The following is a 16,869-nucleotide window of genomic DNA, read 5'->3' on the forward strand; positions in this document are numbered from 1 at the left end:
TTAGGGAAGAATGTAGGTAAATGAATAGCTTGGTTCAGGGATACCCTGGATACCACCTTTGGCATAAAAGTAGGATTGGTTCTCAGAGACACTCTATCCTGGTGAAAGATAAGGAAAGGCTGCACTGCCATTAATGCCTGTAACTCGGATACCCTTCTTGCTGAAGTGATTGCTAGCAGGAAGGCAGTTTTCCAAGATAAGAACTGTAAGTCTGCTGTTGCTGCTGGTTCAAAAGGGGAAGTGTTAATTTTTCTAGCACAAAATTGAGATCCCATGCAGGCAGAGGTGGTTTCCTTGGAGGTTTTACATTTTTGATCCCTCTCAAAAATTGTCTGAGGAGAGGATGAGAGAAGACAGGAGGATCCATGTTGTACTCTGCTGAAATTGCTGATGCATGAATCTTAATGGAAGAATAGGACAGGCCATTATGGAACAGTTCTGCTAAGTATTCTAGGATGTGTGCTAGGTTTGCCAGTGTGACATTTGTTCCCTTTGCTGCACTCCAAAGGAGGAATCTCTTCCATTTGGCTGAATATGTTTTCCTTGTGGAGGGTCTGCGTGCCTCCAGGATAATGTCCTTAACCTTCTGAGATAAAACAGGTTGGTTTTGTTTTATGCAATTTTCCAAGCAGTTAGCTGCAGCGTTTTTAAGTTTGGATGCAGGGTCTTGTAGTTGTTCTGCGTTAGAAGTAAAGGACATAGAGGTAGAGGCCATGAGTTTGTCCGAGACATGCTTCTCAGTAGCGGGTACTAATGCTGCCTTGGCCAGTCTGGAGCTATCAGAATTACCTTTGGCTGTTCCTCTCTGATCTTCAGTAGAACTTTGTACATCAATGGGAGAGGTGGAAAGGCATATACTGTCAGGGCCTTCCAGCTGAAAGAAAGGGAGTCCACCCTCCAGGCTTGTGGGTGGTATACTCTTGAGCAGAATTTCTTCAGTTGGTGGTTGAGTGGGGAGGCGAACAGGTCTATCTCTGGCATTCCCCATTTCTTTGTTATGGTTTTGAAGATGTCTGGATGCAGCATCCATTCGTGAGCATCCGTGGTAGTTCTGCTTAAGCTGTCTGCTAGTGAATTCTCTTTTCCTGGTACGAATCTGGCCTGCAGTTGGATGTTGAGATTCAGGCCCAAGTTCCACAGGTCCATTGCCATCCGGCATAGAGGGTATGAATGTGTGCCTCCCTGTTTGTTGATGTACCACATGACTGTGGTATTGTCCGTCCTTATCAGCAGGTGTCCTTGCTGGAGGAATGATTTGAATGCCTCAATTGCATGCTTCACTGCCAGCATCTCCTTTAGATTTATGTGTAGATTCAGCTGGTCTTGGGACCATAGGCCTTGGATACACTTGTCTTCCATGTGTGCCCCCCAGCCTAGGTCTGAGGCGTCCGTGGTGATGGTCTGCCTTGGATGTGGTTTGCGAAAAGGCAATCCTCTGTTGATCTGGCAGGCCTGAGCCCACCACAGGAATCCTTTTTTTCAGGCATGGAATGATTGGTATCAGGGCTTCTAGACTGTCTGTGTTGAGACCATACATTCCTTAGGTACCATTGTAATTTTCTCATATGCAGCCTGGCATGTGGGATCAAGATTATGCAGGATGCCATGTAACCCAGGGCCTGCAGGACTTTCCTTGCAGTAAGCTGAGTTTGGCTTGTTAATGCCATGAAGTAGACTGGTAGTTGCTTTTGTTTTTCTTCTGTGAGAAAAGCCATCTGAGTTATTGTGTCCAGTTCTGCACCCAAAAATGTTATCCTTTGGGATGGCACTAGTCTTGACTTTTGTATGTTGACTGTGTATCCCAAGGCTTGCAGCAGTTGTATGACATAGGCCAAATCCTTTATTATTTTTGTCTTGTTGTCCGCTTGTATTAGGCAGTCGTCCAGGTATGGGTAGATTTGAATTCCCTGAAGCCTGCAATGTGCAATTACTGATGCCAGGCATTTCGTGAATACTCTGGGCGCAGTAGATAAGCCAAAGGGCAATGCTGAGAATTGATAATGCTCTGATCCTGCAAGAAATCTGAGGTGTCTTCTGCAATCTGGTCGTATAGGGACATGCAGGTATGCCTCCTTGAGATCTAGAGTCACCAACCACGACTCTTTGTCCAACATGGGAAGAAGTTGCTGTAGGGTCAGCATCTTGAATTTTGGAACAATGAGATATGTGTTCAGTGCGGACAAGTCGAGAATAGGCCTCCATTGATTTTCTTTTCTTGGTACAAGGAATAGTTTGGAGTAAAATCCTTTGCCTTGTTCCATAGATGGTACCTTTTCTATTGCTCTTATCCTTAGTAAGCTGATGATTTGTTTTAGAGGCTCTGATTTCTGGCTTGGTGGAAGGTTTGGCATGCCTCTCTTTTTTGGTAGAGTGTGGAAGTGAAACCTGTAGCCTTTGTCTATTGTTTGCAAAGTCCATTTGTCTCCTGTAATGCAATGCCAGTTTTTTGAAAATAAAGCTAGCTTTCCGCCCAAGGGTGCTTCCAGTTGTTCCCTGGTAGGCGGAATCAGAGCCAAGTCATTGTGTCTGTCCTGTGGAAGTGGTTGCAGTCGCAGCTGTGGCGGCACTTCTCTGGTTGGCAGGTTGCCACTGACGACCCCTGTAGGCACCCCTTGATTGACCTCTGCCTCTTGGGCGTCTATTTCTGCCTCTCTGTGCTCTGGAGGTGTCTGGAAAGGACCAATTCTTTGAAGGCCAATTTCTACTGAACCTCGGAGGTTGGACCTGCAGAAAATCCTTGACTGTTTGGACAGATTTTGCTTTTTCTTCCACTTTCTTTAGAACCTCCTGTGCAGGGGAGCCAAATAAACTTTGTTTCTCCATAGGGGCATCTAGGAGTTTAGACTTAACATGGTCTGGCAAGGATTGTTCTTTTAGCCAGGCATGCCTTGAATCACTGCTCCAGTCATAGCTGATCTAAATGAAGCCTCCAGTGCATCATAGCCACATTTTAAGAAATGATTACTGACCTGCTGAGAGTTGTGTACCAAATCCTGAAGGGACTTACGGTCTAAAGGTTCAGGAGAGGACAGCTTTTTATACAGCTGATCTAACAAAAATTCCTGGTACTGTATCATGTGAAACTGACAGTTTAAAGCCCTGGCAGAAAGAGTAGCAGATGTATAAACCTTTTTACCCCATCTCTCTAATGCTCTTGATTCTCTTTCAGAGGGTAGGGGGTTTTTGGCAGAGGCAGCTGCAACACGTTTAGGGCCCTGAGAAATGGTTTCTGGGTCTGCAGCATGGGCCTTATACAAGTGGAAGTGAGAATCCGGGACCCTGTAGTATCTGTCAGGTTTGGCAGGGGCCGGGGGAAGAGAATCAGGGGCAGTACTGGCATCATTGTATGCATCATCAACAACTGATAGTACAGGTGGTATGGCTAAAGGCCTATGCTGTGGTAAGTGTAAAAAAGTCCTTAGCCTTTTCCTAGAATCAGAAAAATCCTGACCCTGCCATTGGAAGTGTTCCCTCATTGAGTGTAGGAGTTTCCCCAAATGAAAATTCTTCTGGAGGGGAGGCAGAAGGAATGGAGTCTTCTGCATCAGAATCCTCATAAGGTGAGTATGGTCCTTCTTGATGGTCAGATAACTCTGAACCATCCGAGGAATATAGTCAGAGGAGAGAGGTTCAGGGGGTTCAGTCCTAGGCCTCTTTTCAGGAGGGGGTTGTGAGGCCCCGTCTGGGTGAGGTTGGGATCCCCTGATCAGAGAAATAAGGTCCTCAGCAAGGCTGAGAATCTGAGAACTTGAGGTAGGTCTGTGAGAGGGAGCTTTTGTAGGCAAGGCCTTGGAAAGTTTAGCTGCTTTAGCCCTAGAGGAGGCCTTGATAGACATAGAAGCAGGGGGTCTAGCTGCCCCACGTGCAGGAGTAGAGATGTCCAACAGAATGGTGTCGGACAAATCTTGTGTGCCTGCTTCTTCAGTAGGAATTTCTGTAGCCGACTCAGCCGGGGCCTGTGTGGCCTCGGTTGTCGGAGGCATGCTTTCGGCCGAAGGGAGAACAGAGGTCTCGGTTTCGGCCGAAACAGACACTCGCGGTAGGCCTAACCATGGTTTCAGCCGAAACCGCGGGCTGCGAGTGTCGGTCCTTTTCCTTGCGTTTTTTAGCTAAATGTGTAGTCGGAGTCTCCGACGGCATTTTATATGCAAAAGCGGAGCCAAAAAACTCTTCAGCAAACTCCGACCAACGTCTAAGTGTCCGTCGGTTGAAGGAAGCACAGGCTAAACAAGCTGATACGTCGTGGTCTGGGCCTAAGCAAGGAAGGCAGTAAGAGTGGAAATCCTTATGAGGTATTTGTTTCCCACAAGTTAAACAATTATTTACTTTGTCTGACATCGGCTGAGGCAAGAAAGAGTCCCCAACGGGGTACTTAGCTTTTTTAGAAGTCTTCGGTAGCTGAAATCTCTGGATCTGACCGACCGGCACTTGCGAACAGCTTCTGCTTCGGGCACCGCGCGGCAAGAAAGACTGAGGAAAATGGCGTCGGCTGATGCCTTTATACCCCAGGAGCTATGACGTCAGCCCAGGAGCTATGACGTCGGGTGAAGTGCGACATCAGCCGAGGCCAGACCCAGACTTTGGAATCCGGCAGACCGAAGGGCTGCCTGACGCAGGACAACCCATATGTTATGACTGCAGATGCATCCTTGAAGGACATTATTGAATTATATTAGATAGCATGGCATTACAGTCCTGTATTTAAATAATTCCAAAACTTTTATTCCAAAAAGCAATTTTGATAAATCCAATCCTATTACAGGCCAATCTCTCCGATTAATGTGGATATAAAAATTATGTCCACACTGTTAGCGAAGAGACTTAAAGTTCTGCCTAATATTACATCACCTGAACAATTATAAAGGGGCAGACTTGGGACAAATTGTATTCAATGATTCAACTTATTAAACATGACAGATATCCGTGGTATGCCCTAGTACTGGATGCACGTAAAGCATTTTAAAAGACATTTAAGCTTATTTGTAACACTATCTTAATATTCCAAAAAAGAGTTTACTGATGTGATAAAAATACTTTATAAAAATTCATATACATCTATCTACATAAAGTAATCTCAAATCTTATTAGGATTTTAAATGGGACCAGACAAGGTTGCCCCCATCCCCTTTAGCTTTTCAACTTGCATACAGAACCCCTATTTCTATATATATATATATATATATATATATATATATATATATATATATATATATATTTATATATTAAAGTGTCTATTTTGAACTCCCAAATGCAGACAAATAATCATTAAGGAATGTTTCTAAAGTCTCAGACTATAAAATAAATCAGTCTAAATTCCTTATCTTTCCAATAAAACCTTTAAATCACAAGGAAACTTATTTCCCAGATTCTGCTACTAGGATAGAATACTCATTCAAATACCTAGGACTAATTTTTGAACCTAACTGCCAATCAATGATGGAAACTAACCTAATAAAAAAAACATGGGCAAACATTCTACAAGACACTCAGAGATGGAGACAAATGAAGTTATCAGTCCTGTCTTAAGCTGCAATAATTAAAATAAATATTCTACCTAAGCTACTATATCAATTAAATGCATTCAGTAGGATTGTTCCCCATGCATCATAACATTACTTAAAACCTTATCCTTTAAAATAAAAAAAAAAAAAAAAATGCTAACGTCTATAAACTAACCACCTCCAGCAAATACCAGTTGTCTTTGTTACATTCCAAGTATTGGAATGTACTGAGCAAGGGACTTCACAGATGAGCTAAAATCTCAAGCTACTGAGTCTACTGTCAAGTTGACGCAATTCAAAAAACTCATTTATACACAATTAGTGATTAATAACGCGTACTATACTCCAGTTATACCCAATAGTTTTAATCCCATAATATCACTGCCCTGTCCGTGTTGCTCATTTCCCAAAGGCTGATTTGCTGCATATTCTATGGAACTGCAAGTACACGCACAACCTCTGGTGTTCTCTTAGGGTAAGGTTAGAAAAAAAGATGGGCTATGAAAAATCTACACTGTCTTGGGAGTTTGCTATTCTTCATATCATTTACCAAAATTTATCTAAGCAAAAACTACATATTTTAATTACTCTTTTTGCGTTAAACTTTGTGTTACCCGGAATTTGCTAGACCGCTCTAAACTTTCTTGTAAAGGCTTCAGAAATATGGCAGTCAAACATGTATCCTCTCATAAGCTTATAAAAAAATAATACTACCAAGTGCTCTTATCAGAAATATTGGAACCTTCTTCTTGAACACGTTAAAATGCTAAACTATGATGGTAAACAGTTTGCCTTAACAAGATCTGAGTAGCTAAGTAGTTAAATTAAATCTTTTATGGTATCTTTTATGGTACTAGTACAAGTATGTCTATGTCAAATTTCATATGAGTTCCTTCAGGTGACTTTGCAACATAGGTTCATAGGTAGGTACTAGGCTATCTGCCCAAAGGCATTTATAAGCCTAGCCAGAATGTGTTGACTTTTGCCACTCTCTTAGATTAGTTCCCTGTGCCTCTATCCAGCAAAGCCACTGAAGTGATCCCCGGGGTAAACTTTCTGTTTCCCATCCACTCGTCAAGGTTTCTCTTGAAGAGTGTTAGTGAGGAGCTCTGCCTAATGTAGATTGGTATCTTGTTCCAAAGCACAGGAAGTATCTGGGACAGGAATCTATCCCTCCAGCACGTCCTATTTATTGTTGTGGTGAGGTTTAGATCCCTAGAGTGTGTAGCTCGAGGGGATATGTTTTTTTTTTAGGTGGAGCATGTCCATCAATTCTGGGTTGGACATGGCCTTGTATGTCAGGCAGAGATCACCTCTGAGTAGGCAGTATGCAACAGAGTACAGCTGGAGTTTCTTCAGTCGAGCTGCATAGGGCATCTGCTTGAGGCCAGTGATTCTCTTGATGAGGTACATCTGTGGTCTTTCCAGCTCTTGCAGGTGTCTTGTAAGGTACATCCCAAATGGGGCGTTGTACTCTATGATGAGTCTGATGAGTGATGAATAGAGGGGCACAATGACCTCTTTTGATCTGGATGCGAACCCTTTTGTGATTAGGTGGGCCACATAGAAGAATTTTCTAACCACTTTGGCAATGTGATTATCAAAGGAGAGATTACTGTCTACTTGGATCCCCACATCCCTTATTACATCTTCCGTATTTAGGGGACTACCACTTATGTAGTAGTTTGTGGGTACTTTGTTTTTTCCAAAGGGGATGACTATGCACTTTTTGGCATTTAGCTTGAGGCTATGATTTTGACACCAGGTATCTGTCTCTGTGAGACTCTTTTGGAGGATGTCTGTGTCAGCCGGAGAGCCAATTATAGCCCCTAGTTTGCAGTCGTCTGCAAACATGGTCAGCCATAGTCCTCCTGTGCTTGCTTGTACATCTGAGAAGTATATGCCGAACAGGAGGGGTCCTAGGACTGAGCCCTGGGGAACTCCACTTGTAACAGGTTTAGAGTTGGACCTAGCTCCCACAACTCTCACTACGTGGGTTCTGTCCATAAGCCAGCTGGCAACCCATCTCATGACATAGGGGTTTATGTTCAGGCTGGTGATGGTCTATAATACCAGAATGGGGAATGGTGTCTAAGGCCTTTGCGAGGTCTAGGTAGGCTGTGTGTACCACCTTTCCCCTCGTCTATAGCCTTGGTAACAGTCTCAAACAATTCCACCAGGTTTAGGAGGCATGATCTTCCCTTAAAGCCGAACTGGGTAGGGTCCAGTGTTTGGAGGTTCCCAATGTCTCTGTTAATGAGTTCCATGATGATGCGCTCCATGGCCTTGCAGACCAAGCTAGTCAGGCTTATAGGGAGATAGTTCCTGGGGTCTGTTGTGGCACCACCTTTATGGAGCGGAATAACCATTGCTGTGCGCCATTCTATGGGTACGTAGCCTGTGGAGAGGCTGAGTTTGAACAGTGCGTTTAGGTGAGGGGTTAGTTTGTCTTTGAGCTCATGTAGGACGCAGTGCCTGCGACACTGTCCGGTCTCACTGATGCTGTGTTTTTGACTTTGAAGAGTGCTGTTTTAACCGGAGTGTCTGTGATTTCAGGGGCTCTACATTCTTCTGGTATGGTTATGGCCCTTTTAGGGGCGAGAGGGGGATGAAGTTTGCACTGAACCTGTCTGCCAGGATGTTGGCGATATTGGTCGGTTCAGTGTATTTTGTGCCATTCTGCACCAACTCTGAGCAGCTCCGAGCATTGCCACTTAGATTCTTGACATAGCTAAAGAATGCCTTGTGGTGATCTTTGGAGTCCTTGGCAATTTTTCTTTCGAAGCTCGCCTTGGATGATTTTATGAGGGATCGTAGTTTCTTGCCGATATTGATCAGGGATGTCTTTCCTTCTTGGGATTTTATTCTTTTATGTACTAGTTCCCCCTTCTATTGTATAGTTTATGGCAGGGGTCCACTAGACTGGTTTCCTTTTCTCTGTGGAGTGAGTCTTGGTTTTGCTTGGGATAGCATGATCCATGCATTCTTGTAGGTGCCCGTAAAATGCATTAGTAAAGGATTTTGCAGCTTGGAGAGTGTTATCCTTTAGCATGGGAGCTTTGAAACTTTCCACCTCTGTCTTACGTAATGTGAAGTTTGCTAAAGTTTTTCACGGTGGTTTCCTTGTCCGGGGGTGGGGGCGGAATGTGGATATCCAAAGTGATTTGTTTATGGTTAGATCTAACCAGCGAGGGGTTGACCTCCAGTGTGGAACACCGGTCACCCATGTTGGTGATGGGTAGGTCCAATATGTGGTCACCTCTGGTGGGTGTGTTGACCAGTTGATCCAGGGTGTTTGAGTTTATAAATTCTAGGAAATGTTGGGCAAGGGAGTTAGTACTAGAGCAGTACTCCCAGTTAATGTTGGGGTAATTGAAATCACTCAATATTTGGGTGTTTGGTAGGGCCTTTATGTTTCCCAGTGTTTACAGAAATGCAGAATGGGGGGTCCTGGGACATGGTTGGTGATCTGTAGCAAGCTACAAATTTGAATTGCAGTTTTGCCTATTGTTAGTTGCATATGGATGATCTCTGAAGCATCGTGCTGGGCCACTAACCTGGAGGTGTGGGGGTACCCTTGATGAATATGGATACGCCCCCACCTTTTGTATTTCGGTCTGGGTTTTGTGGCTGAAATGTATGGTATGAGTTGTAGCCTGGTAGTGCTGGGGTGCTCTCTGGAGCCTTAAACCAGGTTTCTGTTACTACACATATATCGATTTTCTCCATAAGGAGTGCCTCGAGTGCGTGCATTTTGAGGTTTAGACTTCTGGCACTGAGTATCATTACCCTTAGTTTTCTGTTACTTGTGCTATTTACGGCAGTGGGTTTGTCTTTTGAGCCTTGCCTAAAAAAGGCACTATGGGGTTGGCAACAACCTTGGCCAGTATTCAAAAGCCTAAGGGTGACAGGTGCAAGCAGTCTCTAGCGAAGCAGCATAGCTTGTCAAGCATGTCATCCCAAGCGGACAAACACTGGATCCCCTTTGAATGACACCAGAAACTTAGCCAATTGTTGAAAGTGATAATTTTTTCTTTATACCGTGGTATCATTCTTGGTGAGGGCAGGCTGCTACTCAGGGTCAGGGTCATACTGGCATGAGCTACGTGATCAGAGAGCTCTTCCATGTCTCTTTTCATGTAGTCCAGGGAGGGATGGCTCAGGTCATTCACACCAACATGGACAATGACAATTGTATTTGTACTTGTTCTGGAGTGACTGAGTGCTTGTGTTATGTGGTGGATCCTGGCACCCGACAGGCAGCTACCAGTAACCTTCTCCTTATTCCACCTAGTGAGTGGGACATGCATTTGTTCTCACCAGCTATTTTTGTAACACTTGTATATATTGTACATAGTTTTGTCAGCGTTTTATTTACTTGCTTTATGGTTGTGCAATCTCAATGATAGTTTTGTTTCATATTGTCTTTATAAATACATTAATCTACATTGACCAAACTCATATGTATACAGTGTAGAAGAATAATAAAACATTTTTTTTTTTTAATTCTCTTCAGCAAACTTCTGTTTATCATTTCCTCCACCCCCTTCTTATGATCTACCAACTCCCTGGAATCATTCAACTATTATAATGTTTATCAGAAGTTCAAGTGATTACCTGGGTATGAAAATCTATTTTCCCATATCTGTGCCCACCAGTTCCTTATGTCTGCATTTCTACATCCTTCTACTTCACCCTGCTACACTTCTATATCCTATCTGTGATTAGGGCAATGGTCTCAAACTCCCAAAAGCATAACTCTCCCTCTTGTTTACTTTAGCATCACGGAGGGGAGGCAGTAGTATAAAAAGTACCAGCATGTGTGATGCCCTCTTTGGCAATCAAATCCTCCACTGAACTACAGAAGCCCAGACTGAAGGCATGGAAACTGGACTCCTCTCCAAAGCCATAACTCCAGAATGTGATCAAGTCATGAAATATGGGCAATAATCTCTACACATAAAGTGTTCCAGAACATCACACAGATCATAAAGCAGACTGGAGTTAGCATTTATTAGAAGAAATTTAAAACTCCATTCCACAAATTTAGTACTAGCAAAACCACTCCCACACGGAGCAACATCTCTAAAATATCCAATGCATAAAATCTAAAAAGCTGGAAAAAATGGAGACATGACAATCATGCAGACACTGTAACTTAGCTGTATAGGAATACACGTCTGCTCAGCAGGTTCTGTTTTACAATGAGCCTGATACTACTGCACACCTTATGGTCAATACTGTAGAGAGCCCCAATCTCAAATTTCTGAACAGTTTGAACCCCTGTGAATGATAAAGACAAACATTTCAATTCTACTATTGTAACTTTTACATTGCAGAAACTGCACACATTTCTTAAACTCTTGTGCCATGGAAAAGCTACAAGCATATACTTAATGAGCTGTTTTACATCTGCTTTCAATGACATGTAGAACTCTAGATACCCTTCAGTGCACACACGTTTGGGAGTTCCCAACTTGAATACCATATGCAAAACCCACTGCATCATACAAAAATTATCTGTGTCTTCACAAGTCACCTGCTAGAAATAATGGATTTGCAAATGTTGCAGGTAAGTAGCTAGTTACGAATATTCATGAACTTAACTAACGAATATTCAGAAATCCAGACTCCCAGCTGGATGAAATACTGACAACTTTAGAAAAAAAGAAATCTAATGAAAATATCCATTTAAACATGATATACCTCTCAACTGTCCACAGTGGTGTCATCCCTCATTTTTTTTTTTTGCTGCTAGGCAAGAAACCTGAACACATTAATTGTATGGAAAAGAGAGGAGTATAAAGTTTTACCACCCAGCTGCAAAGTATAACAAAACTAGAAGTAATATGCTTCACATCACTTGCTTTTTGACAGCAAGCATATACTCAGGGTAGGCTTTCATATACATTAAATTTGGTTGTGGAAAATATTCTCACTGTCGTGCAGGCAGATGCTCATTTCTATTTTTGCTCTTTCGTTTTCTGGCATATGCTCTTCTTATGCATAATCCATATTTTTCGGGGGAAAATGTAGAGCTAGGTTCTGAATCATTTATAAATGTGCTGAAATATTTAGGAGACTAAAAACCCTCTTAGGGAAGAGGTCTGCGACTTCTACTCAGACACGATTTTTGCTATCTTTACAAGTATTTTTATCATATTTTATATTAGAAGCATGATGTTTGGCATGGGTGCCGAAAAAGACTGTTGAATGAATATATATTACCTACATAAGATGCAGAGAAATGGCATGGAGAGGCAATCTGATAGTTTATCATCTTTGCCACCTACAGTCCTCTTTGTAACCCAAGATTATGCCTTATGTAAACATAAACATAGAATCATTACCATATACTAATCTACACCTAAATATGCAGGATATGTATCTTCCACTGTAGATTCTTGCATTTTCTTACTACTGTTTGCTTTCCACCGATTGCCTTTGTTGGTCCTGTTTTTCCATAATACTATGTTTTGGAATCAAATGGGCCAAAGGTTTCAAAAACGGTGAACCACACTGGAGACTTGAAGTGGATGGAATCAAAGTATATGGAAAAGCAGGGAAGACAGAAGTGACATCAGTAAAGCAGATATTGGGATCTCACTGTCTTTTGAAGCACGAAAAGAAAATATGGGGAAGAGTTGAAGGCCCTTAAACACAGCCTCTACCTCCTGGTACCTCAGTCTTTTCAGACCAATTCAAGAAATGTACTCAAACACTTTCTGTTGTAGAACAAAAGCAGTATTCCTCTACAGTCAAGTTACCATCTAGTACAGGCAGACTTGTGGTTTCACTAAATCTAATCATGTAGAAAAGCAAGCATGTGTCTGGTTAACTTCTGGCTTAACTGAAAAACTTCACTTGGTAGGGTGTGGACCTGTCAAACTGTCAAAGGAAAGCTGCTTTAAAACAAAGAGAGAGAAAAAGTAGGATCCAAATGAAAGACTAAAAACAAAAACATCAACTTTTTCTGCACTAAACCTTATCGCAGCACTCAATCTGTTAACAGTTATACCATATAAACCAGCTCTAGGAGGCTGACAAATCAGGGTAACTGACCGGTATATGTACAGTCCATGCTGTTTAGCAACTGGTGTTTACTCCTCCTTAGTCCAAAGCATATCCTGTCAAAGCAATAATTTTCTGTCCACATCACAAAAGGATACTGGGCAACTCCAGAAAAGGAGTTCTGAATATAGTTTTAGCCTAAAAGAAGTCCAAAAACTTAATTCACAAATCACTTCCACAAAAATTTAAAAAACTGGGAAGCAACAGCACAAGAGAAAAATGTAGGTGAACCCATCATGAAAAACCAAAGCACTGGACATAATTTCTGAATTCAAAAGATAAAAACAAAACTGACTGGGGATACAAAACAACTGTATGTATGTGTATGTATTAACACTTTGGCAAGGGTAATTTTCTCCTAGTTTTAAAGGTGCAGTGTTCCCTTCAAAAGCAGCCAATAGAACAATATCAATTACATCATTTATTTTTAAACGGAATAACACTCCATATACAGAGAAATAAAGTACGACAGTCAGAAGGCACACTGCAACTTTGAAATATTTCAGAAAGTTAATTGTTCTGGAGTTCTGACAGACTACAAAATGTGCTATTAGGTACTTTCTGCAAAGCAGCAATGGGGACCAGAATTTTAAAACACTTGAAGGATAAGTGAACAAATGTGCCACCCTCACACACAATGCTAAATATTCTTTAAAAATAATAATTTACTTCCATGTCATTTCCATTAGCTGTGTGCATTAATTCAGCATACATTCCATCACTTTAAACATTGACCTTGTACTGTATCATAGGTTCCTAGAAGGTTACTAACCCAATGGTCCTTCAGCTCTTAGAAACCTAGCCATATTTATCCTGAACTGCCCCAAATGTCGATGATTAGGTGAGTGAAGTTCGCAGAGGTGAGGGTTTATGGTAGTTAACAAAGACTTCCTCTGTCCAGGAGGGATATGGGCACCGACCCAAGAGTAAATCTGCGGTCACCCATCCATTGATCTAGGCTGCGTTTGCAGAGGGTCAGGGAGAGGAGATTAGAACCCTGGTTCACCTGTATTGTGATCATGAACTTACTTAAGCTTTCCCTGAGGCAAGTGGTGTGAGTACTAGGCTAGCTGCCCTTGTGAGCCATTTTAAGCCTAGCCAAATTCACTCAAGTGTGAGACTCAAACCCTGTACCTTGTGTCTGTGAGATAAACATCATAAACATTATGCCAACCCCCTTATGCTTTTCCTCTATTGTGTGCTCACACACACTCACGATGTTACATATCCAGCAAAAAGAATAATTTACTTCAATGGCATTTCTATTAGCTGTGTGCATTAATTCAATTACCTTCCACCACTTTAAGCACTGACCCTTCTTGTAGTCCTTCAATTGCTTTGAGCTCTGCAAAATTATCCAGGACATTGCCATCCAGCTGAAGAGAAAAGCATGTTCTCTGGCAGGTGTCTTCTCTATCCATAAGCACTTGATGAATCTCCTGGACCATCTCCTGAGGTGAAACCTACAAGGGTGAGGGATAAACAGAGCAAGGGCTCATCAGTGCTCAGCATGCCACAGCAGGTTGCATTCCTCATTAAATTCCTGTTTTCTTCCTAAATATAGCAAGGCACATTACAATAGCAGTAATGTTCCATATTTCCATAACTTTGGTGCTCCTGGGTTTGAGTCAGGCATGTATGAGTGAAAGGCACAGCGGACTCGGGCTAAAACAAACATCAAGACTTCTTATAATTTCAGTTCCTTAAATCACACAATGGTCAAACAGTTCTTATTGTGTCAAAGAACATACACATAGTGCCAGAGGATTTTGTTTTGCTTACTGTGGGGTCAGGGCATTGTGTCAACTAAGATGGTGAGAAAATGGGAAAAAGGGAGGATGATGATGATGAGGACAATGATTTTGCTTACTGTACAACCCTATTTCTGCCCATCATGCACACCCTCTGTATTAAGTATTTGAAGTCTGCTCATTAGCCCATTGTAGTCATGTCTGCAGTGCATTTTACTAGAAAATGAATAAATTGCATCATAAAATCTGAAACTGATTCACAGGGACCATGTCATACAAATCAGGGCAAAGTGCTGCATGGCACTGGACAACTCAGAAGGTAAAAGCTGAGGGAATGAATTAATTCTCCAATTAGCTGCTTAAACCCGTTTAGCATCTGTGGGAGCTACAGCTTATGCTGGCTGGCACTCAGGGATGCATACAAAACACAAACAACTAATTCTAGATGGGGTAACAATCTGTCACAGGACACACTCACACACGCAAATCTACAGACAATTTATAGCATTGCCAGTTAACCTATATTGGCAACTGGGAGGACATTGAACACTAAGCAAAGGATTGCAAAAATCTGTTGCATGTCTGTGGAGTAAGGAGAACTCTGCTCACACCCGGACAAAGTTAATTATAAACTGCTGACACATCTGTAGAGTAAGGGACAATATGTTCACAAATGGCCAAGCATACTTTTTTTTAGTTTTCAAAGAGCAAGACAACATACAAGCTGGTATGTCCTTTTTGTAGCTCAGACTACTACTTTATTGTATTACTAGACATAAATGCAATTCGATTGGACTCAGATTGGTCCAGTCATGACCAAGGCAGCTTTAAGCTTGCATATTATAAAAACCTGTTAGTAGAAAATAACATAAAATGTTAAAGTAAGCAAGTTGATAACCTCATGATGGTACGAGTATAACAGGTAGCTATGAAGGTATTGCATGAATAATGAATTAAGATGGTAAAAAGGTACATAATGCAAATCAATTATACCGAAAAAACAGTTACATGGATAGTTTTTTTCCCACAAGAGTTATTTTAAAGCAGCAGACATGCTTTTTGCAAAGAGAACAGTGAAGGAAAAATGGATCGGTAATAATGATTTAAATATGCCGTTAAACATTTTGAATTCCTCAAAGTATAATTAAACATTCCACATGTTTCTCATTACCCAGTCACAAGCTGGTTTGCAGAAACATTTCTGCAAACATATATGAAAACCACTAAAATCAGGGGGTCCTGGTCATAAACAGCTAACACACGAGACAGTATCCTTTTCTATTTAACCTGCAGTATCACAGTACACACATCAAGTAACATAATGCTGACAAAGCTGCTGCTATGTCAGAACTTGCAGTCTTATCTAGAAACGGAATAATAAACCAACTGGCAGTTTTAGCACTAGCTAGCATGTGCCAACATAACTACAGATCTGAAAAGCAGCAGCTAAGACAAATGGTTTCAAAATCAGGGTTTCTAGTAAACACAGATAAAGTGCAAGACGGTACAATAAGGCATTCACACCAAATTGAAAGGGTCCATATAGCTGAAGGCTTAGCACCTACTACAAGATAAGCCATACAAAATTCAGATAACTAATTCCATAACCCAAAAAGGATGGATCACCAATGGCATATCCCAAGCACTCTGCCAAACTATGACACATCGCCCAAATGGAAGGATGACCAAAGGTCATGTCACTTAAGAAGATGGATGAACTAAAGCCATACCCCACACAATGAAAAACTCATTATGTACCCCATGAAGGATGGCAGACACTTCTGACACCAAGTGACATATGACCAGTTCCGTTTTCCAGTGATCACACAATATCTGTGAAAATGACAGAGCTCCAGAAGGAAGTGAACATTGTGGAGTCAGACTCATCTGGCGATAGCTCCAAGGATGCCCTAGAATGCTGAGCAGGCCTCATGAAACCCAGACAGACCAACTACCAATGGCAGTACTACAAACCATAAGGAAAAGGTGCAATTACAAGATGACTAAGCTGCCATACAATGGATGCCATACTTTTTTTGGGGGGAACTGAATGCTCATTTACCCAAGAAAAGTGAAATCGGGGGGGGGTAAAATTGGAGCTAATGTGCCCCCACAGACACAGGAAATAACTTAAAACCATGACTGCCCCAACTATCACTAGGGAACAGGTTCTAGATGCACTCTACAAGGCAAAGAATGCTACATCGATGGGTCCTGATAATATCTCAGGATGCCACTTTAATAGCCTGAAACGTATCCTAGCAGGACCACAAGAATCATTAATCACAGCCACCAGAGGCTTTGTGCCAAGTGAATGCAGGCCTGCAACTGTTATCCCTCTGTACAACAGTGGACCATCTTTGGATCCAGCCAGCTACAGACCCATAATTCTGACTAGCCTCATTTGCAAAGCCATGGAAAGAATTATCACTGAAATGATAAACAATGACATAAGAAACCTTTAGACACTGGATCCAACCTAGTTTGGTTTCATCAAGGGCAGATCATGCCTACTTAGCCTGGATGAAGCCTTTGAGAAGGTCACC

General features: G+C 41.9%; 1 protein-coding gene across 2 annotated transcripts in view; it reads right to left on the reverse strand.

Moving 5' to 3' along the window:
* CLUH (clustered mitochondria homolog) overlaps positions 1 to 16,869 on the reverse strand; it is a 662,807-nt gene that overhangs the window by 426,308 nt on the left and 219,630 nt on the right. For both annotated transcript variants that reach the window (XM_044054416.1, XM_044054415.1), the window contains exon 3: positions 13,864 to 14,035. In XM_044054416.1, the coding sequence (XP_043910351.1) occupies positions 13,864 to 14,035 (172 nt within the window). The remainder of the gene's footprint in view (positions 1 to 13,863; positions 14,036 to 16,869) is intronic.

Source organism: Protopterus annectens, chromosome 13.part0, assembly GCF_019279795.1.
Source record: "Protopterus annectens isolate FY-2018-M chromosome 13.part0, PAN1.0, whole genome shotgun sequence".
NCBI classification, from domain to species: domain Eukaryota; kingdom Metazoa; phylum Chordata; order Ceratodontiformes; family Protopteridae; genus Protopterus; species Protopterus annectens.